General features: G+C 36.0%; 1 protein-coding gene across 1 annotated transcript in view; it reads right to left on the bottom strand.

Annotated features, from left to right (window-relative positions):
• The window catches only part of ak5 (adenylate kinase 5), a 108,159-nt gene that overhangs the window by 8,081 nt on the left and 72,399 nt on the right, over positions 1 to 27,679 (bottom strand). The window contains exons 9-11 of the mRNA XM_016679340.1: positions 22,445 to 22,484; positions 21,181 to 21,225; positions 5,036 to 5,199 (exon numbers count right to left, since the gene is read on the bottom strand). Of these exons, the coding sequence (XP_016534826.1) occupies positions 5,036 to 5,199; positions 21,181 to 21,225; positions 22,445 to 22,484 (249 nt within the window). The remainder of the gene's footprint in view (positions 1 to 5,035; positions 5,200 to 21,180; positions 21,226 to 22,444; positions 22,485 to 27,679) is intronic.

Genomic DNA, 27,679 nt, shown 5'->3' on the forward strand with positions numbered 1-27,679 from the left:
CACACCTTTTTATAAACTGTGTGACGCTCTGAGAGATCTGGTGGAGCATCTGCACAGTATGTGACTAAAACAAAAACAAACCATCATCCTCCTGCCACTTCCTGTTGTCTTCTTTGTTGTTTTCACCAGTAGTAACATGCAATTGTTAGTCAGGTAACTTGAAAAAAGTGTTTCCATTGGAGTTTTGCAAAATATACCCATTTTGATATGGCTGAAAACCCACCTCTTCCTAGCGCAAAAACTTTTTATCTGGAAAGGTGAATTTCTTTTTCCAAAATTGGCGAGAATTTATTTTCCGAATTTCAAATTGTGCAATTCAAAAGTGTGAGGTGTATTATCACTAGTGAATCCCGAAGCAGTAAATGCATGTCAGGTTGTAGTGCCTCCCCTCTTTGGCTTCAACTGCATGAAAAGATGGAGACACAGAATCAGGACTTTGTTAGATGAGCAGGAGGAGTGAGGAGATGGAGAGGTGGACCAGAATAGGGATTGGAGTAATGCCAGGGGAGGCAGTTTGGATTTGAAAGCTGTTGCTGTGATTGGACCAAAGCAGCTCTCGCTGGGAGAGAAATTGTCATCCGTCGACCACAAATACAAAACAAATCCATCAGACGGAGGCAGGGAACATCACAAGTGGAGGAATCAATAGTTTTCTACACTTGGAGGATAAAAGGCACTCTGGAGGCCTGGATGTAGAAAATGGCTTGTTTTTTCTTTTTTTTTTTTTTAAAGAAACAAACTAAATCTGAACTGTTGTTGTAGCTTAAATCCTGATGCACCTCTATTCATATTGGCAGTGAAACAAAATCAAACTTGTTTGTTATGAGAAGGCCTTTATTATTGTCCTTATTAAGCTTTTCCAACCCACAGAGCAACGTGACAATAAACTGAGCCAATGCCTGCTAATCAACATCCAATCAACCCCCTGGGGGAAAACATTTTAAACCTTCTGGGATTTTTTAATGGCTCAAGATATTTCTGATTTTATCAAATTTCTTCCTTTGTCCTAATCGAACCAAGTTGATGTTTTCTATCATAACAGCAAATTGTCACAAGGCAAGTTGTTGTGCTTAATGTGGTTTAGATCCTTTGGTGTTGATGGAAAGGAGTAGCAGCATCAAATAAAGTGGCTCAAACAAAGAGGAAGCCACTAAAGAAGCTTAGCTCTCTTCTGGTGATTTTGGAACCTTTGGAGATGATCTTGCAAAGAAGAACGCATTGATTCAACAAATGTTTCTTCAGTCAGAGGCTTTTTAAGACGTGCTATGACCGTCCCATGACTTCTTCAAGAAACAAGGCAAAATCAAATCTCCATTTGAGATTTAAGATAACAACTAGGGAATGATATGATAGTGTATTAGGGCTGTTGTGGTTAAAAACAAAAAAACAACAAAAACCCCCTTCAAATTCTGAGATTAATCTCAGAAATTTTCTTGAAAAAATGACATTTGTGCTCTCCAACAGTAAAAATATGTGAGGAAAAACTCCGAATTTTTTTAGATTAATTTCAAAATTAATAGACTTTAAGTTGAACTTCAAAACTCAAAAACTCAGAATTTTCAAAAATCCAAAATTAAATACTTTACAAACTCAGAAAATGTCCACATTTTTGTAGAAAATGTCTGAGATTTCAACAGTTTTGGTAGAAATGTACTGCTTTTTCTATCTGCAGTGTCTCTACACGCCGTCGTAGGCTGGGACTTTAACATGTTCATTTTGATTAATATGTTAATTACATAGATTTAAATGTGTTAATTTATTATGCAATAACTCACTTTTAAAAGCGAGCCGGAACCTTTCGTATTGTGTTTCCGGTACGCCCCCAACTCTGACGCACAAGCTGCATCCGCATACAACAGCGATGGAGGACAAAGCCGCTTCTCTTGACACACCCAGGTAAATTTTTTTCTTTTAAAAAACGACCGGAGGAGACGCTGAAAAAGATTATTGTTGTGTACAAGTTGTGCTAAAAGGAGATAGCCTATTAGTGAAGCTCGTCAAACCTAAATTAGCATCTCAATGCTAAACATGTAGCAGCAAACAGACGCCGCCAACGTCCACATTTCTACAGAAGCTACGTAAAACACCTGAAAGGTAGATGGATATAGTAACACTTTAAGCAGATATGATGGTTGAATAACCTAAAGAACATATTAAAAACAATTGGTAGCAAAACTACTTTTGAATAAAAAATGTTGCTTATTTTGTTTATATGGTTTATGATTTGAGAATTAATTAAGATACTTTAATCGAGCCTCACCACTAATTAGTGAACGAAACCAAGTGGTTTATACTGTTGGAAACTGGACTCATTTAGGAGCCTTGAAATATCAGCCCAACCTGAGCAACAGTAAGAAATATTACTCCTTCAGGGCTGCGCTATTTGTCAAACTGATAAAAATCTACATATGCGCACAGTGCTTATCAGTTTGGATGTAAGATTTGGTGCACAAAGACACTGTGCACCGTAGCAGATTACCTGGAAGACAGGATTAGCGAAGGGAGAAATGGCTGCTGCTAAACTCGGAGAACTGAAGCTGCAGAACCTCAGAGATGGGTTCAGTTCCTGGGATCAATGTGTTATGTAACGCTTGGCCACTTTAAACTGCATTAGTGCACTTTAAAGTGCTTTATACCTTGTTAAAATCACAAAAATCCAAAGCCTTAGACAGAGTTGGGTAGTAATTGGTTACATTTACTAGAGGAGTATTTTCACTACGCTTTACTTTTACTCAGTAATTTTATTATGAAGTATCTTTACTCTTAAGTAAAATGTCTGGATTCTCTTGTGAATGAAGAACAAACATGTTTCAACTAAAAATCCACCAGACACAGACACACACCTGTGTGTGAAACTTTTATTGAAGTTTTATTGAAAGAAACTGATTTGGAAACATTTTATTTTTTATTTACATGAATTATTGTCATTTTGGTCCTTAAAACACCAAAATTTCCTCTTAAGTTGATATTTTGGTCCAGCTGATGTCGTAATTTTAAAATATTAAACGATTGATAATGTGATCAGTTACTGGGGACCTGAGTAGACTTTTTTACCAAATTCTTTTTATGCTTGGATGGCTACTTTTTACTTTTGCTTGAGTAAAAATATGTCAAAGTAGTGCTGCTTTTGCTTGAGTAAAATCTTTGGGTACTTTACCCACCTCTGACGGCGCCACACACTCAACAACTGAGAAAACCAGTAAGCATGACAATTTACCAAGTGCCGTCATGACACATCAAAATGTTGGTTCCTTTATTACGTTTCAAAATTAACTCTAAATGGGGATTTCGGCCTTTAAATGAACTTGGTGTTTCAGCTGTTTTGCAGTTTTTGGAAGTTTGTTTCAGATTCCTTTTTTCATTCCTTTTAGGAAGAGCAAACTTCACACCATTACCATTCCAGTAATGAAATCACTTTTATTGGTTGGTTGGATTCTAGGAACATAACAGTTTTTTTTAATTGGTTTTTATCTTATTATATCACATGTGGTTTCACAGCGTGGGTCTCCAGTAAACACACGCAGACATCTGTGCCAGCTCCGTCTGGTACGCTGCACAGCCGATCAGTCTCTCTGTAAGCCAGTTTAAGCCGTCTTGAGCGTGTAATGTCCCCCCCTCCATTTCCAAAATTAATCTTTGGCAGGAAAACATGTTATCAACAAGGAGAGAAATCTTTTAATACTAAATCAACAATCTTTTATCTCATAGCTTTATGCCTTAATAATCTTTCGTGTCTTGGTTTGGTGACTCCGTTCTCCATTCATCGGTCTGTTTCAGTGCAGCATGTTTGAGCTTTGATTCTTCTGTTCAGTTGGCGAATCGCTTGCTCTCATATCTGCTCCAGATGTGCCTTTTGGTGATCTAATCCTCAGATGATATTTCTATGAAATCACAACATTTTTTCAAGTTTTTTTTTGATAAAAAGTTCTGTTAGCTTAATTGGCTTTTGCCTTGCACGATGTGTAGAATCCAACTGGATTCAGAGAACGTAATGAAGCTTCCTGTGCCTTTCGGTTTTGATATTTTTTAAAGGTTTGAATGGTCGCTGTGTTGCTCTTGGTTGCAGCTGCAGATGTTTTAATCCAGACAAAAAACGAAAGATGAACAACAAAGATTAGCTTAATGTTGGCTTAATCTCATTGCTATCAATTAAAACGTTTAATTGAGTTAATTGCAGGATCTGTAGTTCATTACATTTTCATCAAAAGCCACATATTTACAAAATAAGCAACATTTTCAGTCAAAAACAAAGATGTTTATTGTTTTTGATCTGTTGTTCAGGTTATTCTGCCATCAGATTGGTGCAAAGAGCTTTTCTGCTCATTCAGTTTCCAAGTGTTTGAGGAAACCCTGATCATTAATGCAACTTCTTTGAAAAAATATTTCTTTAAAAATGTGGTGAATGGTTCATAACTTGGGTTCAATTGGTTAATTTTATTGTTTGTATGTAGTTATCAGGATCTCAATCAACGTTTTTCGCCACTTGTGGAGGAAAAATTTGAAGTATTCATGTGCTTGATGTGTGTTCTCTGTTCAGTTTGTTCAGGTTGAATATTAAACCAAACAAAAATTGAATAGGCTTACTACTGAATACGTCATTTGTATTATTTTAAAAACTGACAATTAAAAATACACTGAAAGAATAAGACGGCTCATCCAACTTAAAATTTAAATGTTACAAATTTTCAAATTAAGTTTGTTCAAACTAATATATTAACTTTATTATGTTGCCATGTTAAACAAACATAAATAGTTTGACAAACTTAATCTGATTTGATTTGGAGCTCAGAAATGTACTTATTTCTGGAAACATTTTTGTTTGAAATGAATTTTTAAATTTTTTTCTATGAATACTGTTAATACGCCGTCATGGTTTTTGCATATATTCATTGGTTTAGAAAAAAAAACAAAACTCTGGAGAGGTTAAATATAAGTGCACGCCACACTTTTCAGATTCTTTAAAAATCATTGTTTGTTTCCTAACATATTATTACTTATGTTAGTCTCACATGAAATGTCAAAGTTAAAGACTAACCTCTGGCAGTTTCTCTCCTCTCTCTAGAATGTCCTGTAGGTGGCGCCCTCTTTCGCTGTGGCTCTGCATCTCGCTACACAACAGGTCGCCCAGGGTGACGCGGCGCAGGCCGAACCGCTCCTCCAGCCGTTCGCACTGCAGAGCCTTCCCTGAACCCGGCCCGCCTGAGACACAGACGGAGATCAGTCAATATCCTCAGCAGCTGCGGGGAACGACCCGCAGAGCAGGCAGGATGAAGGGGAGGAAATTGAAAGGTGAGAGAAGAGCAAGGAGGCAGAAAGAGGATGAGGATGGTGAGCGAGCGAGCTTTATTTGTGTGTGGCCACTTGCTTTTTTTTTTTAGGAGTGAAAACAAAACAAGCAACATAATGGAGGAAATCAAATAATTATCGGTTTTCACTAACAAAACATACCTACACTGCACAAACTGATTTAAAAAAAAAATCTAAATTATCTATTTATTTTGCTGTAATTTTGTAAAATGTTTAGCCAACTTGTATATTTGCAATGAACATATGTTGTTTAAACCAGAGTTACATTTACTCGGTTAAGTTTTTGGCATAAATTTACTGTTGGAAGTATTTTTCCTGTGCTAGTTGCTTTTATTTGAGTTGCTTTTACTTGAGTAATTTCATTATGAAGTATCTCTACTCTTAGTTGAGTAAAATGTCTGGATTCTCCACACACTGAATGAAAAACAATGTTTAAATCAAAAATTCACCAGACAGACACGCATGCAGTTTTATTAAAGTTTCATAAGGGTTTTTTTATTGAAAGAAACTGATTTGGAAAAATTTATTTTGCCTGATTTTGTTATTTTATAATTATTTATATAAATTATTTTCATTTTGATTTTTAAAATACCAACATTTCCACTTAACTTTGTATTTTAGTCTAATTATGTAATTTTTAGATATTAAATAATTGATATTTTTGATCTGTTACTCAGTAACTGAGTAGACTTAACCAATTACTAAGTCCATTTCGAACCGATTCCCTCCAGCACTGACCTCCAAATCCAAAATGGCTGCCCTGCATATTACAAGGTGTTGAAAGTTGCTGTAAAAAAGTTATTCTCACTTGTGTCAGCTTTAAGGATTAATTGTTTCATGGATTCATTATTCTCAACATTATGATGGATATTAAATAACCTGCATGTCTTCAGTTTGCAGCTGGTCAGATGTGGAATATTTTGAATTTTACCATCTTAACTGCTAGTTTTGAACACATCTTTCCCGCTCAGATGGATCTCACCATCCTCACAATGCCTGAATTTAGATGCAGCTCATATTTTACAGACTATAAAACCAGGGAGGAAAACAAAGACGGCGACATTACATACAAATATGCACAATAAAGCTGTTACCATTTGCTAATTGCATTCTAGTTTGGGTTTAAGGTCAGAGGAAACCCCTGCAGGCGGATTTTAACGCTTGCAGGTGAAATGCAAAGCCGGGTGATTTATCAAAGCAGCCTGGAGCCAAGTAATAAAAGCTGGTGCTTTATATTCATCGATATCCTCCTGGAGTTGGACTGTCGCTGCTCTCTCACATGCAGAAACAAAACGTCTCCGTTTCCTCAGAGACCGATGTGAGCTCACCTCACAGCCCAAAGGAAACAACAGATTATAGATTTATCTGGCACTTTTATCAAAAAGCACCGATTGAACGTTTTAACAGCCAGCAGGATGCATTTAGATTGGAGAAAAGCAATTAATTTATATTCTTTATACAATGTTGAGCACCCAGATGACATGGATCGATTACAGCTTAAAATAAATTATTTTCCAATGTTTATCTCCATTTAAAAAAAATTAAAAAGTAGAAAAAAGTAGCTTTCAATTCAAGCTTCTAAGAATTGTGAGTTATTGTTGGAGAAAAACTTCAGAAAAAAGGAAATAAACTTAAAATAAAATTACTGATTGATCCTCAAACAAGCTTCAGAACTAGAAACCAGATTATTTGTATAATTTTGACATCATAATAATTTGAGAAAATCCACCAGAAAAATCAAACCTGTGCATCCAGATATAACCTGCAACGTTTATATGATTAAAAAATGATTGATTTCCTGCTGTCCATAAGTTAATGAGTCAATTTCAAACTTAAGACAGAGAAAAAAAATATCATACCAAAATTAATGCTTATTTCATGTGACTGAGGTCAAACTGTTGTGTTCGCAGCAAAATGGACTTTAAAAAGAAACTGGAGGAAGAGAAACGACGTAAATAAAACCTAACAAGTGGCAACAATTTATCCAGAAGTTGATATAAATGAACCATTTTAAATCAGAATAACTAGAAAATCAAAAAATATGATAAAGTTTAACAGTAACTTTACAGAAATCACTTTTATTCCTGTTTTATCAGATTTCTACAGTTCTGTTTCTACTTAGAAATAGAAACTAGGAGTTGCAGAAATTATTTTTGCATTTTTTCCAGACCAAAGCCATTTATGTTGACTTTGATGTGAAAGTTTTTATGTTTACAAAAGCTATAGTAAAACAAAGCGATCGCATCAAAATCGACTCTGTTCTGCAAAATTATTCTAAAAACTGATTGGCTTTCAGCAAAAAATGCAGTTATGAAAGACCAAAACGTGCAAATGCACTTAAGATAATTCAGATTTGCTTCATTTATTTCCTCTCAGATTTGATGAGCTGAAACATCCCAGAATGTGAGAACATGATGAGACACCGTGACAGGAAATAAATGAGGAAGGTGATGTTACACGAGGCGAGGAAGGTGGAAAAATGAAGAAAAATCACAGATTTAATTCAATTTCCTGATTCTGCTCTGTTGCGTAATCATTTTCTTCATGTTTTAGTGGCTGATATTTAGACCTAAATGATAAATGGGAAGCAGCAGAGACGGCTTATTGCCTCCACTAATTAAGACGTCTCAGTTTTTCACACAGGGGCTGATGGTTGGCAGTGAACACACACACACACACACACACACACACACTGAAGGAGGAGAGATGACTTCCTGCTTCATCTTTATTAAATTTACATTTATTAAAAGTAAATTTTCTTTAATGTTTGCGCTGTCGGGTTTGATTTGGTTTCTGATTCCCTCAGGTGTAAAATACTTTTATTCTGAAGGAAAACTTTCAAAATTATGACCCCTCTTTATCCCTTTTTTTGTTTTTTCTGTTTTTGTTAAAATTCACCCATCATCTAGTCATGTAAAATGTTACTTAATGAAAACAGAAACAAGCTGTTAAACTCCAAAAAACAGTCAAATTGGAGTCAGTTTGACATCTTTTAGCAGGATTTCATGATTATTGGGAGGCGAGTAAAACCCTGATCAGTTGTAGATCTCCTGATCTTTATCTGCTTTAATTTATATTTAATTCCACAGTCATTGCTTAAACTGAAATAAAGCCAAAAATTGGGACATTTTGTGGAAAACTATATATTTTAAAGCTTACAGGATCCACTTTATCAGCACTAAGTTATTTTCACAAGGACTTAATTTTTTTCTTCCATTTCAAAATGAAAAAAATCTAAAAATTTGAGTCTGAAAAAGTGTAAATTTTTCTGTTTTCAATATTTAAGTTGAAGAAACGTAACAAAACTTTCACAGCTTTCAGATTTTATATAGATCTATCTTTTTTTTTGGTTTGCATCATCTCCATTTCAGAATCTATTACAAGTAAAAACGAATCGGGGCTAAATATAGTTTATTTAAAGTAAAGTTTGTTTGCTTATGTTTCTTTAATATCAGTGTTTTTGTTCTGTTTACTGGTATCTAAATAAAACCTTAAGGTCCTAAGATTCAGTTTTCTGGAGCCTAAAAATGGTGAATTTACTCTTTTCTTGAGTTTTTTCATGTTTCATGCAGAAATAAAAAAAACAAAAAACAAAATATTGACGGTTAAAATGTAAAAAATTTTAACAAATAAACTAATATATAAAAAGTGTAGTTGTTTTTTCCAGAAATGTTGTAGTTTGATGTTCAAGAAGATTGAAATAAAATAAACTCAGCTTTCTATATTTAGTCAGGGAATGCCAGACTTTGACTAGACCGTTGGACCAACTCCATTATTTTCTGTTGTGGCTCTTTAGTGTGGATGTGTGACTGAGTGAAGAAGATGTAAAGTTATTTTTATTTTTTTTTTGCTTTAAATGGTTTGCAAACAGAAGCACAAATAGTGTCAAACAACAAAAAGGAAAAATGCCTGCAGCTACAATAAAACTACTTCTTGTTTTCACAGTACGGCAATACATTTTAACTTAAATGCTTACAGAATACCATATTTTTCCTTTTCTTATACTAGTTTTCCAACAGCTTGTAGGATTTAATTTCTTTACATATTCTGGGTTGGTTTGGAGAAAACCGAAAACATTCACCATCAACCATTAGATTTTTAATTGACCCAAAATCTACTGATCTTATTTAACTTGCCAGCAATTTTTGTTTAAAAGATTCACAATAATCAGAACATCAGTTGGTCCATCTTTTACTTTAAATTTAGTTTCACCAAACTTTCCACTTGTGTAAAATGTCACTTCAGCGCTGGTTTGTTCATGCCACAGTTTGTGATTTTAATAGTTTTCGATAAAACTACAATAGGATTAAACATTTTTTACTTCTTTCATTTATAATCTGTGGTTGATTCATCAATAAATCCTAATGAGATCGAAGTATTTCTGTGGAAAATTGGACTGATAACACACAGGATTCTGCTTGCAAATTGCATCTTTTCACATGACAAAATATTTCCCAGCAGCGGGGATTTCACTCTTTAAATGTAAGGGAATAAAATGGTAATTTCTTTGCAGACAGAGGAGACTATAATGAGAGGAATGAAAGCAAGAGCAGCAGACAGGATAAGAGACAGAAACGAAGAACAATTTACATAAAATCCTTAGAATTTCACGTTAGTATTTTCTCATAAAGCCATAATCTCTCCTTTTACTATATAAAAAACTTTTCCACCAGTTTTAGTGGAAATATGTGAGCAAAATTTAAATGGAAGAAAACTTTATGCACAACTTTTAATGAAAAGCAGCTCTTTTTTATGTTTCTTGGCGCTGCTGGTTTTGTGTCGTTGGAGAGGAAATGGGCAGAGAAAGTCTGAAAATCAAAACCTGAACCCAGAACAGCGGCGATGAGGACGGCAGCGTCTGGACGCCCGCTCCAACATACGGCTGACTAAAACTGTGGTTTTTACTTTCTAAATTAAATCTCAGGGTAACAAAGCGTTTTCATGTGGATCTAAAGAGTAATTCTGATCGGTCAATATCGGTTTCATCTCTGTTCAAAGGCTTATTGATTAGTTAATTGATTTAACCTTCGGCCAGTGATCATTAATCTTCTTGGCTAATTTATGAGCATTACACCATGACAGGGACCGGGTCTTTATCTGCGTTGGTTTTAGGTTGGTTACGTACCGACCGGGTAAAGTAGAGTGTATTGAATAGAGGCGACTGTTATTTTTTAGCTGCATGGAATGATTAATCGTGATTAATCGATTACTGAACTAATTTAACGATCAAGTAATCATTAACTGGAGAATAGAGACTCAAAAAATGCCTTTTGCTGTAAGAATATTCTTAGATGAGTAAATACGCCAAAATATATACAACAAAATATACATTTTGCATTTAAGGTGAAAAAAAGAAACTTGCCTTTAAATATGTTCTACCCAGAACTCCTCAAGTAAAAAAATATCTTATTAAACACTTTTTGCTCTACAATTTTTTTTGTTAATCCAAAGGAATAATCAACAGATCAGCTCTACACTGTGGATGTTAAGTCAAGCAGAACGGATTTTCACATGTTGTTGATAAAAGCATTTCTTAGCTGCAGATGCATAAAAACGCTCTTACTGTGTCCTGATCCAGTGTGTTTGGGTCTTGGCAGCCATTTTATTAATAAATCTCTTATTTGATGCTACACACTGTTTTCAGCGTGTAGCATTGACCATTTTCCATTGACCATTTTATGGTCAATGGAAACTGGGTTTCCATTGACCATAAAATTGCCCAAATTAAAATTGCAAAAATAAATTTGCTTTATGGAAACGCAGTAATTTCTAAAAAACCCTCTCGTTTTATGATGGAAAGTTTTTCCACTGGGATGAGGTGGGTTTTTTTTTTCTCCTTGCTGTATCAGAACTGATGTATTTTGCAAAACTGCAAAGGAAACGTTCTTTTTGCATCACCTGATCAACATGTGGATGTCACCATTGGCGATAAGATGATGAGCTACGGCTGAATTACAAACATCTCATGTAACTGTTTACATCCATCGCTTTAATGGCTCATAGCGAGAACAAGCTTACGCTCCTGTGATTTTAATTTCCTATTTAATGGAAACAGTGCAGTTGCAAAATAGCTTTTTTTTTTTCTTTTTTCAAAATTAGCAGATTATAAACAAAGATTTGCACACATTTGTAATGGAAAATCAGCCACAGTTAGTTTTTGTTCAAAGCTTGATCACTGCTCAGTTTTTAATCAAGTTAGATTTTATTTAACAGCTTTTAGACCATTTATAGCCAATATTTTTATAGCAATGAATCTGAAAATTTTAGAACTATTTTGATTCTGCTTTTCTGGAATAGCAGTTTAATAGCATGTAAGTATCTGTTTATTTTATTCTATTTTTCTACAAATTAATGAACTGTTTTCTTTTAAGTGTCCACCCTTGATTGGGTGTTGGTAGGAAACATTAGTATTTGTCATTTAATCGGTGTCACACTAGAGTGTTTCAACCCTTTTTCCCAGAAACTAACAAGCTAAATCCTCTCTGATCTTAATTAACAGCAGTTTGTCTGAATATTTCAGGAGCTGATGCAAAGCCAGACAGGAAAAGCTTTTCCTTTGCAGCAGCAGATAATTGGAGGAAAATGTCAGCCCAGCAGACTCGGATGTGTCTCTGAGCAGTTTTTAAAACGCTTAATGAGTGGATGCCCACTTCTGCTAACATTTTCCTCGTTTTATGACCATTTGTGGTCATGCAGAAAGTATGATGAGAAATACAGCACAGACCATCTTCTTCATTTAAAGCTTTTACATTCAGTAAACTGCCCTTCCTGGTTGCTAACTCACTCGGTAATATAAGCCAAACTGGACTTTATTGGATCCATTTTTGAAAACAAACTACTGAGAAAAGGAGTCATTTAGAAAATAAACTCCTTTTAATTATGTCAAATTGATTAGAAACGACTATATTCCAAGACTACTGCTCCTCTAATCTACATTTTAGTGTAATTCCTTTCGCCTGGTGGTGATTGTCAAACATCTTGATTTAACTGGCTTGGAATAAATTATTTAGACCCTTAAGACTGTCTGATGTTTGAAACCTCTAATGTTTAAGGGGATAAGCTACAGAGAAAACTGATTTCAGTACCTGATATTTAGGATCTCATCATTTTCTCATGTCGTGACGACAGGTGAGGGTCTTTATCAACACAAATTGGTAAATTGAGAGCTTTTATTTTTGGTTTGTCTTGTTCTTCAACACCAAATATTAGAACAGAACCCATAATGTCAGATCCACATTATGGCCCCTGATTGTCATGATCCGTGTTTCTGTGTTTAGTTTTGAGTTTTTCTGTGTGATTCTGTTTCCCGTGAGTCTCTGTCTGTCTTCCCTGTTGATTGCTCCCCAGGTGTGTCTACGTACCTGATTACCCTCCCTGTGTATTTAAGTCCACCTGTTGTCTTTGTGTTTTGTCAGATCCTCGTCTAATGTCAGTTCTCAGTTTTGTCTTAGTCGTCACAGTAGAACTGTATAGTCCTGTGACGGCGTTAGCTCATGTATATCAGTCTTTAGTTTCAGTTGCTACCGGTTTCAAGCTGTTGCTTAGTTTTCTGCCGTGCCGCCTGAACTGGACTGTCGAGCGTTTCATCAATAAATTCATCATTTTCTTCATAACCCGGGTTCTCTGCGTCTCTCCTCACCACCAACCATGACACTGATACACTGATCATCCATCCTGTTGTCACTTCACTGCAAAAACACAAAATCTTACCAAGTATTTTTGATCGAGTTTCTAGAGCAAATATCTCGGTTTGTCAACTTGTCAAGTTTGCTAACTTGCAACTAACTTTTTGGCAAGCTAAAGCAGATTGTTTTACGCTGCTAATTCTTTCATATTGATGGAAAAGTTCCAGTTCCATTGGCAGATTGTTTAACTTGTAAGTCAATTTTCCCATATCTACCAGTAGAACAAGTACTTTTTCATAAATATTAAGGAATTATTGACTTAAAAGGTTTGGAAATATGCTTTTTCAAACCATTCTTAACTAACGAAGCATCATAATCATACCTGTCATTTGCTAAAAAAAAAACCTTTAACCCAATAAACGGCTCAACTAAGCCTGGTGTGGAGCAGGGAATATATCGCCATGGTAACTTATGTGTTACGAATCGGGGATTAATTAAGCCAGGACATCTGGCTTAATCCGCTATCCTGGTTTTGTGAAACACCCCAGGCGTTTGCTGTAACCAACACAAGAGATGACAATGGATGAGCTGCAGAACGGATGACGGCTGCACAGATTTATATTATTCATGTCTCACTAAAATAAATGTGGTCTTGACGGTGATGTAGAGCATCTTAATCTGAAAGGACCAAAAAATAAACATGTTTTTATTCTCATCAAGGCAAAGTTGTTTCTGCCATGAAGAAAGTCATTTATGCAACAGACATAATGCACTTTTACTCGAATAGGTTTTATATTAGAGCTATAATAGAGTTTATTATTGTTTCTCTTACATTAAATCCCTAATTTCAAGGTGCTGTACGGATAAACAATTGTGCACTTGTGCAAACATAAACAAAGTGCAGTAAAAATACAAAAATATACTCGAATTTAGACACTAAAATAAAAAGGTAGAGCCCACTAATGGACTGCAGGATGTCTAGGCGTCCTGAATCGTCTGTGAGTGTTTGAATAATGCTGGTTGTGTTTGCAGGGAGGAATATGTTCAGTGGTTATTTGCAGCCCAGGGCAGAATCTGCTGTTGGTAAATGTGATGAAGCTCCATCCAGAGGACAGACAGGTGATGGGTGGGATATGAAAGGTCTCCTGGGAGGAATCTGTGCGTCCCTGAGGCCACAGGAAATGGATATGCCATCCAGAGAGGGGAGAGGGCATCGTATGGGGTATTTATTTATATTTTGGACAATATTTCTCTAAAGCTTTTGCATCCCACACAGGGACAGTATGTTAGAAAACTCTCCTCAGAGGGATGATGCCGTTTCTTGACTAGATTGCTTTTTACCAAGGTGTTGGTAAGAGGTTGAACATGATGCGAGTAATCAGGAAACTGTTTCCATTTGTTCTCCGTTTATGAGGAGAAGGTTGTGGCCTCGTCTGATGGCCCTGAAATCCNAAAATATTGACGGTTAAAATGTAAAAAATTTTAACAAATAAACTAATATATAAAAAGTGTAGTTGTTTTTTCCAGAAATGTTGTAGTTTGATGTTCAAGAAGATTGAAATAAAATAAACTCAGCTTTCTATATTTAGTCAGGGAATGCCAGACTTTGACTAGACCGTTGGACCAACTCCATTATTTTCTGTTGTGGCTCTTTAGTGTGGATGTGTGACTGAGTGAAGAAGATGTAAAGTTATTTTTATTTTTTTTTTGCTTTAAATGGTTTGCAAACAGAAGCACAAATAGTGTCAAACAACAAAAAGGAAAAATGCCTGCAGCTACAATAAAACTACTTCTTGTTTTCACAGTACGGCAATACATTTTAACTTAAATGCTTACAGAATACCATATTTTTCCTTTTCTTATACTAGTTTTCCAACAGCTTGTAGGATTTAATTTCTTTACATATTCTGGGTTGGTTTGGAGAAAACCGAAAACATTCACCATCAACCATTAGATTTTTAATTGACCCAAAATCTACTGATCTTATTTAACTTGCCAGCAATTTTTGTTTAAAAGATTCACAATAATCAGAACATCAGTTGGTCCATCTTTTACTTTAAATTTAGTTTCACCAAACTTTCCACTTGTGTAAAATGTCACTTCAGCGCTGGTTTGTTCATGCCACAGTTTGTGATTTTAATAGTTTTCGATAAAACTACAATAGGATTAAACATTTTTTACTTCTTTCATTTATAATCTGTGGTTGATTCATCAATAAATCCTAATGAGATCGAAGTATTTCTGTGGAAAATTGGACTGATGACACAGGATTCTGCTTACAAATTGCATCTTTTCACACGACAAAATATTTCCCAGCAGCGGGGATTTCACTCTTTAAATGTAAGGGAATAAAATGGTAATTTCTTTGCAGACAGAGGAGACTATAATGAGAGGAATGAAAGCAAGAGCAGCAGACAGGATAAGAGACAGAAACGAAGAACAATTTACATAAAATCCTTAGAATTTCACGTTAGTATTTTCTCATAAAGCCATAATCTCTCCTTTTACTATATAAAAAACTTTTCCACCAGTTTTAGTGGAAATATGTGAGCAAAATTTAAATGGAAGAAAACTTTATGCACAACTTTTAATGAAAAGCAGCTCTTTTTTATGTTTCTTGGCGCTGCTGGTTTTGTGTCGTTGGAGAGGAAATGGGCAGAGAAAGTCTGAAAATCAAAACCTGAACCCAGAACAGCGGCGATGAGGACGGCAGCGTCTGGACGCCCGCTCCAACATACGGCTGACTAAAACTGTGGTTTTTACTTTCTAAATTAAATCTCAGGGTAACAAAGCGTTTTCATGTGGATCTAAAGAGTAATTCTGATCGGTCAATATCGGTTTCATCTCTGTTCAAAGGCTTATTGATTAGTTAATTGATTTAACCTTCGGCCAGTGATCATTAATCTTCTTGGCTAATTTATGAGCATTACACCATGACAGGGACCGGGTCTTTATCTGCGTTGGTTTTAGGTTGGTTACGTACCGACCGGGTAAAGTAGAGTGTATTGAATAGAGGCGACTGTTATCATTTTTTAGCTGCATGAAATGATTAATCGTGATTAATCGATTACTGAACTAATTTAACGATCAAGTAATCATTAACTGGAGAATAGAGACTCAAAAAATGCCTTTTGCTGTAAGAATATTCTTAGATGAGTAAATACGCCAAAATATATACAACAAAATATACATTTTGCATTTAAGGTGAAAAAAAGAAACTTGCCTTTAAATATGTTCTACCCAGAACTCCTCAAGTAAAAAAATATCTTATTAAACACTTTTTGCTCTACAATTTTTTTTGTTAATCCAAAGGAATAATCAACAGATCAGCTCTACACTGTGGATGTTAAGTCAAGCAGAACGGATTTTCACATGTTGTTGATAAAAGCATTTCTTAGCTGCAGATGCATAAAAACGCTCTTACTGTGTCCTGATCCAGTGTGTTTGGGTCTTGGCAGCCATTTTATTAATAAATCTCTTATTTGATGCTACACACTGTTTTCAGCGTGTAGCATTGACCATTTTCCATTGACCATTTTATGGTCAATGGAAACTGGGTTTCCATTGACCATAAAATTGCCCAAATTAAAATTGCAAAAATAAATTTGCTTTATGGAAACGCAGTAATTTCTAAAAAACCCTCTCGTTTTATGATGGAAAGTTTTTCCACTGGGATGAGGTGGGTTTTTTTTTTCTCCTTGCTGTATCAGAACTGATGTATTTTGCAAAACTGCAAAGGAAACGTTCTTTTTGCATCACCTGATCAACATGTGGATGTCACCATTGGCGATAAGATGATGAGCTACGGCTGAATTACAAACATCTCATGTAACTGTTTACATCCATCGCTTTAATGGCTCATAGCGAGAACAAGCTTACGCTCCTGTGATTTTAATTTCCTATTTAATGGAAACAGTGCAGTTGCAAAATAGCTTTTTTTTTTTCTTTTTTCAAAATTAGCAGATTATAAACAAAGATTTGCACACATTTGTAATGGAAAATCAGCCACAGTTAGTTTTTGTTCAAAGCTTGATCACTGCTCAGTTTTTAATCAAGTTAGATTTTATTTAACAGCTTTTAGACCATTTATAGCCAATATTTTTATAGCAATGAATCTGAAAATTTTAGAACTATTTTGATTCTGCTTTTCTGGAATAGCAGTTTAATAGCATGTAAGTATCTGTTTATTTTATTCTATTTTTCTACAAATTAATGAACTGTTTTCTTTTAAGTGTCCACCCTTGATTGGGTGTTGGTAGGAAACATTAGTATTTGTCATTTAATCGGTGTCACACTAGAGTGTTTCAACCCTTTTTCCCAGAAACTAACAAGCTAAATCCTCTCTGATCTTAATTAACAGCAGTTTGTCTGAATATTTCAGGAGCTGATGCAAAGCCAGACAGGAAAAGCTTTTCCTTTGCAGCAGCAGATAATTGGAGGAAAATGTCAGCCCAGCAGACTCGGATGTGTCTCTGAGCAGTTTTTAAAACGCTTAATGAGTGGATGCCCACTTCTGCTAACATTTTCCTCGTTTTATGACCATTTGTGGTCATGCAGAAAGTATGATGAGAAATACAGCACAGACCATCTTCTTCATTTAAAGCTTTTACATTCAGTAAACTGCCCTTCCTGGTTGCTAACTCACTCGGTAATATAAGCCAAACTGGACTTTATTGGATCCATTTTTGAAAACAAACTACTGAGAAAAGGAGTCATTTAGAAAATAAACTCCTTTTAATTATGTCAAATTGATTAGAAACGACTATATTCCAAGACTACTGCTCCTCTAATCTACATTTTAGTGTAATTCCTTTCGCCTGGTGGTGATTGTCAAACATCTTGATTTAACTGGCTTGGAATAAATTATTTAGACCCTTAAGACTGTCTGATGTTTGAAACCTCTAATGTTTAAGGGGATAAGCTACAGAGAAAACTGATTTCAGTACCTGGTATTTAGGATCTCATCATTTTCTCATGTCGTGACGACAGGTGAGGGTCTTTATCAACACAAATTGGTAAATTGAGAGCTTTTATTTTTGGTTTGTCTTGTTCTTCAACACCAAATATTAGAACAGAACCCATAATGTCAGATCCACATTATGGCCCCTGATTGTCATGATCCGTGTTTCTGTGTTTAGTTTTGAGTTTTTCTGTGTGATTCTGTTTCCCGTGAGTCTCTGTCTGTCTTCCCTGTTGATTGCTCCCCAGGTGCGTCTACGTACCTGATTACCCTCCCTGTGTATTTAAGTCGACCTGTTGTCTTTGTGTTTTGTCAGATCCTCGTCTAATGTCAGTTCTCAGTTTTGTCTTAGTCGTCACAGTAGAACTGTATGGTCCTGTGACGGCGTTAGCTCATGTATATCAGAATTTAGTTTCAGTTGCTACCGGTTTCAAGCTGTTGCTTAGTTTTCTGCCGTGCCGCCTGAACTGGACTGTCGAGCGTTTCATCAATAAATTCATCATTTTCTTCATAACCCGGGTTCTCTGCGTCTCTCCTCACCACCAACCATGACACTGATACACTGATCATCCATCCTGTTGTCACTTCACTGCAAAAACACAAAATCTTACCAAGTATTTTTGATCGAGTTTCTAGAGCAAATATCTCGGTTTGTCAACTTGTCAAGTTTGCTAACTTGCAACTAACTTTTTGGCAAGCTAAAGCAGATTGTTTTACGCTGCTAATTCTTTCATATTGATGGAAAAGTTCCAGTTCCACTGGCAGATTGTTTAACTTGTAAGTCAATTTTCCCATATCTACCAACAAGTACTTTTTCATAAATATTAAGGAATTATTGACTTAAAAGGTTTGGAAATATGCTTTTTCAAACCATTCTTAACTAACGAAGCATCATAATCATACCTGTCATTTGCTAAAAAAAAAACCTTTAACCCAATAAACGGCTCAACTAAGCCTGGTGTGGAGCAGGGAATATATCGCCATGGTAACTTATGTGTTACGAATCGGGGATTAATTAAGCCAGGACATCTGGCTTAATCCGCTATCCTGGTTTTGTGAAACACCCCAGGCGTTTGCTGTAACCAACACAAGAGATGACAATGGATGAGCTGCAGAACGGATGACGGCTGCACAGATTTATATTATTCATGTCTCACTAAAATAAATGTGGTCTTGACGGTGATGTAGAGCATCTTAATCTGAAAGGACCAAAAAATAAACATGTTTTTATTCTCATCAAGGCAAAGTTGTTTCTGTCATGAAGAAAGTCATTTATGCAACAGACATAATGCACTTTTACTCGAATAGGTTTTATATTAGAGCTATAATAGAGTTTATTATTGTTTCTCTTACATTAAATCCCTAATTTCAAGGTGCTGTACGGATAAACAATTGTGCACTTGTGCAAACATAAACAAAGTGCAGTAAAAATACAAAAATATACTCGAATTTAGACACTAAAATAAAAAGGTAGAGCCCACTAATGGACTGCAGGATGTCTAGGCGTCCTGAATCGTCTGTGAGTGTTTGAATAATGCTGGTTGTGTTTGCAGGGAGGAATATGTTCAGTGGTTATTTGCAGCTCAGGGCAGAATCTGCTGTTGGTAAATGTGATGAAGCTCCATCCAGAGGACAGACAGGTGATGGGTGGGATATGAAAGGTCTCCTGGGAGGAATCTGTGCGTCCCTGAGGCCACAGGAAATGGATATGCCATCCAGAGAGGGGAGAGGGCATCGTATGGGGTATTTATTTATATTTTGGACAATATTTCTCTAAAGCTTTTGCATCCCACACAGGGACAGTATGTTAGAAAACTCTCCTCAGAGGGATGATGCCGTTTCTTGACTAGATTGCTTTTTACCAAGGTGTTGGTAAGAGGTTGAACATGATGCGAGTAATCAGGAAACTGTTTCCATTTGTTCTCCGTTTATGAGGAGAAGGTTGTGGCCTCGTCTGATGGCCCTGAAATCCACGTTCCTTTGTCTTACAAGACAAAAGAACCGGTAGATTCGGTTTGATTGGGGAGCAAAATTACATCTGCTTTTGCTTTTTCTCTGCACTGTCAAATGAACCAAACATTTTGAAAACCTGTTCCCTTCCTCACCTGTGGGGGCGCTGCACCAAGAACTACTGCATGGAAACGGCACCCAAACTTCAGAAGAAGACATTAGTGCAACTTAAGCAAAAATGGAGTGTCATCAGATTTTAGTGTTTGCAGGATTTCTCTTTTGTGTTTGGTAAAAAGCCACAAATTATTTCACCTGCCAGCGCTTGACACACGTTTGCTTTGATTGTATTTACCCAGAATGCCCTGCGCTGTAGTCCACTTCCTGCTTTTACTTTGGTCTCCGGTCTGCTTGGCATTTATAAGTTGAATAATGTGATAATACTGATCGCCGCATTTCTTTTTCTTTCGTCGCAACGTCTCTACCGCCCTCTTTAAACTTTGACAGCTAAACTGTTTCACTTGTGGGCTAAAGCACTGAGAGGTCCCATTTACAGAGCCAAATGTACAACTCCACAGCCATAAAAACATTAAAACCCATCCAATATTGCATCCAAAAAATATGCAGCTCTGTCTCAGAGAGAAAAGAAAATGCTGCCTTTTTCATAGCATTCAAACATCTTTTTAAATTTTTTTACCGAAAATATAATTAAATCTGAGCATGTAACAGTCATTAAAGCATGTGAACATGCATTAGAGATTTAAGCTTTTCAGCTTTAAACTGCTGGACCTATTTTTCTTTTTAATTGCTTCTTGTGCAGCTCTTTTGTAACCACAGCTGTTATCATCATGTAACAATAAAACCTGATTTTTTTTGTTCCTGATGAACCTCTAAAAAAATGAACACAAGTGTCCGTTTTTTACCTGAACTGCAGTTTGAGTCTTTTTGAATATACAAGTTCTGCCAATTAGGTTTGATGGCTTTGTTTGAACATTTAAACTATTTCATAACAGGAGCCATCAAATAAACAAAATGTATTTTTAAATAAGTTTTCTTTAGACATTTTACTTATTTCAAAAGGTTGTTTTTCAAGTTGCATGTAATTATTTAACTGCATATTTCACAATTTCATGATATAATTATTAATTAAATTGAATAATTTAATTACTTAATGTTTTTAATAATTTTATGATGCATTTAATTAATTAATTAATTAATGGGAGATTAACACACATATTTTATGGTATTTATATAATTTTGTCACTCCTGACCCTCCATACTTTACATCTTTAGTATAATCATATAAGGCGTTGGTGTTTGAGTGATTTAAGGTTTACGTACCAATCATGAAGATGACCTTTGGTTTCTTCTTTTCTGTGCAGTGACCTGTCAGAGGAACAACAAAATGTGTTCAAACATTTCATTCAGACCAAGATAAAAGGCTGTGTTGCCTTTTCGATCACACTTTTTTTTCTGTGACCTGAAAACCAGATTTTTATTTTCCAAAGGTGACGACCTCTCTGTAAATCTGTCCATTCTGAAAATCAAACCTGGACCGTGAACAGTTCACTTAAAAACCTCAAAAGTAAGAACGAGTCGCAACTCAAACATTTCACAAGACGCACAGAATTTTTCTCCTTTTCAGTCTTTTTTTTTTAAATGCAACAATAAAAACGTGAAACTGGGTATTTAAAGACGCCTTTAGGCAGAAATGCCATTCAACATTTTTATTTTTTGTGCTGAAAAATTTTCCAATCCTTATAAAACTAACTCTGACCAGAGCAAATGAGCACAGAGGTTCAGTGGAAAACAAATAGATTTTTTTTAACCAAAAAAGGCAGTTCTTGTTGAAACTTGTTGATTAGATTTCATTGTTTTTGAAAAATGCTGCAAAAAATTTATTTGACACCCATTACAAAGTAGTTAGTTTGCACTTCCTGCCACTTTTGTTTGTTTTCCCTGCCAATGTTCAGCGATTAATATTTTTGAAAAGTTATTTTAGTAACAGAGACTTCATAATACATTTTAATTACTGTTTCAGTTGTTTTATTTATTGTCCTTTGGAAATTAATGTCTCTTTCTTTATCTTTGAGAGCGTGTTCTTGCATTAATGTTTTTATTGAAAACTGTCTCAAACTGATATTATTGTTTATCGCAATAAATAATTTCTGGAACAATTTATCATCCAGGAAAATTTATCGTGACAGCCCTGAAGGTATTTTAATTTAAACTTTTATGAGCATGAATAATAAAACTGACCAACATTAAAGCCTGACATTCATGCAGCTCTTTAAGCAGCTTGAATGCAGTTTGTTTTGCCGTCCGTCTGCCGGAGATGAGCGACATCGGGCCTGAATCCACTGACCAGCCTCCCCAGATGATAACGGCTCAATACTGTTGATGCAGAGTGACAAACCCAAACTGACGTCGGCCGTAGAGGGAAGTTCATTCATTCGTCTGGTCAATAATGCTAATAATGCTGCGACACTTTTGGCATTTCCAGATAAAAGGCTGTTTCTAATTAAATCAGCAGCTGGGACAGAAAATATGGCGCACAAGTTATTTTTCCTCTCTCATTTTTAATTAGCATATCTAGTAAACTTACTTTCTGTGGCTCCTTCAGCATACTCCTCCTCTTCATCAGCCTGGAGAAGGAGAGAAGTTAAGATGTTATCTGTTGTGTTTTAATCTGATTCTTTGGTCTTTAGAAATTCAGATGGCTTTGAAATAATTCACAAGTTTAGATGTTGTTTATTGTGTCCAATGTCAAATATGAATTGTTTTATTTATCTTCATTATGGTCATTTTTTTAGTTTGCATGGAGAAACTCCTGTTGGTTTTCTTAGCAACCCAGAAAAAGTGCTAAACTAAGTAGCACTTTGTTTTATTTTATGAAATTAGATCACATGTTCAAATTTCATGAGTTAAATGTCTGCAGAGCATTGTTTTGGTCAGGCTGAATAAAAAGTTATGTTTTTATTCTTTTAAGTAAATTTTCTAGTCCTCATATCCAGATTTTTCTACATGGGTGTTTTTTAAAAGAAGCCAATTGAAACATGCTGTTTAGCATTTTAATCAGTTTTTATTTGCTGTGCTGCCACGTCAAACAGTCGAAGCAGCAACTATTTAAAAAAAAGGAAAACAAAACCTACCAAACTGTGATTTGTGTCCCATTGCACTGCATATGAATATTCATTTATTCATACTTATTTCTCACTGAAACAATCCTTTTGGTCTCGGCAGATGAAGAACCTTGATGGCAAATGTTGCATTTGCAGAAACAAAGGTATTTAATTAAGTCTCTTCATGAAAAACTGTACAAAATTTGACAAACCTGAGAATTAGATTTGAGTTTCTGACTGGTAATCAATGTGAACCACATTAAAAACTGAGTCATTTCTATTCAGTTGAATAAAAAAAAAGAAATGCATCCAAAGTAGTGAGTTAATGTAGCAGTGAGTCTGTTGGCATTTTAAACAGTGCAGATTGTGCAACGCATTCAGAAAAATCTGAAACAAACAACTATTGTCTTCCCTCCTAACAATTCAGCGTGAGCTTTCATCACCTCCTGCTTTTCTTTCACGTCCCACTGAAATGCGTTTGGATATGCAAAGGCTTCGCTTAACGTCTAAAGAACGGCTTTCATCATGCACTGAATGCTCAGTGAGGTGATTGTCTGGCAGCTACGTGCAGAAAAGAAAGCACAACTGCGAAATGTGTTCTCGTTCCAGTCCGAGGCGGCTCCAGACAATACGTTTTGTGCTCTTTTTGTAAAGCAAAATCAAAGCGAGCTGCACGGCAAACATAATAGATCTTTTGATGAAATGTTTCACGAAGCGACGTATGAGTTTTAATTTGATTCCATCCGCCGTTCTAACACAACTCCCAGAAGATTTATCTGCATTTCTGTAAACAGGAGGTAATTAAAACCGCTCTCACATCATGAATGACTCGGGTTGCTCCGACACCTACAGTGTTTTCCTCCATCAGTGAAACTAATTTTATTAGGGCAAAAGTTATAGTTGTTTGACGTTTAGAAATCGAATCCATGCAGATGAGGTCAGGGTGAAGTAATTAGTTACACGCAAGACTTTTTTTTATGTTTTGGAAGTTAAATATGTGCAGTTTCTTGTTCAGAGCTAACTGGGCAAATCTGGACACCCTGTTGCATTAAAACTGCAACTTTTTTTTTTCCTGCTTCTGTTTGCTTTTCACTGGATAAACATTGGAGATAAACCCCAAAAAACATAATTACAGAAATAGGAAGCGGTATCTGACATCCTCAAACTGCTGCTAATGAAATGGATGAATGTGAGAAAATAAATTGCGTCCTAAAAATTTAACTTTGGTCAAACAACAAATGCAAAGCAAATATGACAGGGGAGCTCTTTTCAGATTTATTCTGCATGTATAAAGTGGTGGAGGAGAAAAATGTTTCAGGAAGTGAACAGAAGATTACAAATAAAACTCAATATCTTTTCCCTTATGATTTTAAACAAGAAAAATTTTATATTCACAACTACAAATGGGAGCATTGTAGTACCAGTGGCTCTCCAGTAGGTGGTGACAATGTCAACATTAAACACTTCAGCTCAGCTCTGTGGCTTTGGGATGAATTGGAGTGCAGTTTGCAAGTCAGGGCTTCCCGTCCAACATCAGTGTCTGACCTCAGAAATGCACTTATGGAAGAACTCTCCCATAAAAACACTCCTGGATATTATAGTCAGCCTTCATGTTTGGTCAATGTTATAATAAAGCCTTTCAGTAAAGAAAGGGATGTCAAAGTTCATGAGCGTGAATACTTCTGTTGTTACTTGTTTTTATTGTGATTTAATAAAAACAAAATCAGTGCTTTGACTGCAGAGGTGATTACAACATTTGGATGCCTGTTGCTGTGAAGCCCAAGCATAGCTGGAGTTTGGGGATCAGTGGAGCCTCTCGGGTAAAAGCGGAGCCCGGCGCTGTTATTGGTGATAAATAAATGGTGTCAGTGTGGAGGAGTGGGTGCCAGTAACAAGCCAGCTTGTCATGTGGGTACACCAACTGGTGTGATGACTCACAGGCAGAAACACATGCACGGCACACAACACTCCCACGCGATGGGTATAAAATATTCATGCATGAACACCAAAACCCTCAGTAAGACGCACCGATCAGTTCATTTGTAGGGAGGAGATACAGTAGAGACGATGCACTCAGGCTTACACAAACGTCCAAAAATAACTCCGTCTGTTATAGATTTTAACTGCTTTCATTGACTTGGCATTTACTGGAATCTGATTTGGAGCTTTTAACCCATTTTCTGTTGTGCATGTTAACATAAATCTTTCATTGTTTATACATTTAATTGCATGATACACCTGAGAGTCCGTTAGACTCTGTTTGATTGGGGACCAAAGTTGCAACATTTGTTATATTTTCAGCTGCTGTGGTTCATTTTCACACAGCACTGAGTCAAACAAGCCAAATTAACCAAAACCTGTTCCCCTCCTCGCCTGTGGTGGCGCTGCACCAGGGAAGGAAATGACTTAAAAACCTCTGAAGAAGACAATAAGTTTGTTCACGTGGTGAACAAGCCTCATCCTCCAACCGCTTCCTGTCGTTGTCTTCATCTTCTCCGCTAATAGTAACATCCGCTTGTTGATCACGTGACTCGCATGATGTGAATTTTTTCTTTTCCATTGCAGTTTTGCAAAATATACAAATTTCCATACAGCCTAAAAACCAAAAACATTTTTTCAGAATGGCCTGTTTTCATCTAGCAAAATTATTTTTGTAATGCCAGTTTGGACAATTACATGGTCATTGGGAACTAAAATAGCTGCTTTCTCCAACCATTAAATCAGCTTTTCTAGCTTGACAAGCTGAACTTTTTCATGCATGAATTGTGGCTCTTCATGTCAGGATATTTTTCCAACGTGCTTTTGATTTTCTTAAAGCATGAAAACAAGTGGGGATTTTTTTATGTGATTAGTTGTAATTTTCTCCAAATACAAAGTTATTTGGAAAATACATCACTAGTATTGTTCTTTAGGGGTTTCTTGATGTCATGAGATATCTCTCTCTCTCTCTCTCTCTCTCTCTCTATATATATATATATATATATATATATATATATATATATATATATATATATATATATATATACATATATATTTTCCACCTGCTCCAGTTCTCTACAGTAGAAAGAGGGACTGGATATTCCCGAGTTGCTTTTTCGTCTGCCGGCCATGTTGGATTTAACGAAAATTTTTCTTGCACTTGCAGTGGATGGCCAGTAGTTGGCAGTGTGTTGTATGATGCATGATTGTCCACTTCAGTGGTCTGTGTGCATTTATAACATAAAAATCCACAAGAAACGCAAGAAAATAGCTTTTAGACGGCTGTCCACTGTAGTGACTACTATGCATGAAAGGGCTTGACAGACATTATTTTTCAAAATGTCTGTGAAGATGGTGGAACCGGGAAAAGTTGGTGTTTGTTTTTTTTAATTTTTTTTTATTTTGTTTGTTTGGAATAAGGAGAATCTGTGGAGAAACTAAAAGAATTATGTTTTCCACCCGGTCTGATGGCTTTGAACCTATTTTTCACAAAAGGAGTTAGAATAATGATTTAATCGAGGTGGAAGAAAACAGAAGAAACCTTTCCTTTGCTTTTAAAACTGGAGAGTTAAATGGAAATCATCTGAACTCAGTAGAGACTTTTCCAAATCCTCCTGCTCTAAAGGATTGCTGTTACGAAGCGACACTCATTCTGGATTTGCCAGACATGGAAGAAGATGCTTCTGTGTAGCTGATGCATTATTTTTATTTTTGCTCATTAATCGCCTCGTGAGGCTGAGCAGTGACAGGAAACAGCCGCTGGCAGAAAGTAGAGCTGCAGCTGCTCAGCTCGGATGTGATGCTCTGGCTGCGAACTCGCTGGCGCTTCAGCTTTGGGTCCATTTGTGAATGAAACCTTGGTGTTAATGATGCGGTGCAGCCGCTGCTTCATTAGCCAAGGGAAGACCGAACCTTTTGGGACCTATTCTCTAATGAGGTGTGACACAAATACAGTCGCTTCACACTGACGTAGCCCTGCCGCTTCCCTGAAAACATGAATAAAAATATGACACCAGCTATAAACTGTGCCACAGCCTTTGTTTAAGGCAAGGCTGGCAAACTAGTTTCCCCTCTATGTTACGTAAAAGTTGTTTTGATGAAAAATTAGGTCAGAAAGAGTCTCACTACTTTAATTATTATTCACTGCAACTGCAGAATAGGTATAAAGGAAATAAAAGCTCATTTCATTTGTCTGGCAGAATCTTAAAGATGCAAAAGCATGCAGACATCTTGAAACGTTCTAACATTTTTTTCAGGTTGAGTTGTTTGTGATTTTTAGGTGACAGACTTTCATAAGGCAGCTCATAATTGTGAAGTAGAAGAAAAAAATGCATGTTTTCTTTTCAGTCCATCAGAAAAAGGAGTATAGCTGGAGATGAGAGATTTTAAAAATAAATTCTCCGGTTTGTTTTATACCACTTCAGATTTCTGATTTCTTTTTTTTCTGACGTTCTTTTCTAAAAAATAATTTAGAAAAGACAGAAAATATTTACAAAAAGTGGCTGTGGGTTGTACGATGGAGTATTAGGGCCAGGATATGATAACTTTCATTTAATTATGAAAATATCATCATTAGAGATGTGCCGATCAGGTTCTTCCTGCCGATTCTGATTCCGATCACCCATGAGGGCCGATCATGGCCGATCACTGATACCGATCACATAATTATTATCATTTTTTATCATAAACAGTACCGGTTACATTATGTGCAAAAGGGAACCATGAATTCACCTTAATTT

The sequence above is a fragment of the Poecilia formosa genome, unplaced genomic scaffold (assembly GCF_000485575.1).
Source record: "Poecilia formosa unplaced genomic scaffold, Poecilia_formosa-5.1.2 Scaffold208, whole genome shotgun sequence".
In the NCBI taxonomy this organism is placed as follows: Eukaryota; Metazoa; Chordata; class Actinopteri; order Cyprinodontiformes; family Poeciliidae; genus Poecilia; species Poecilia formosa.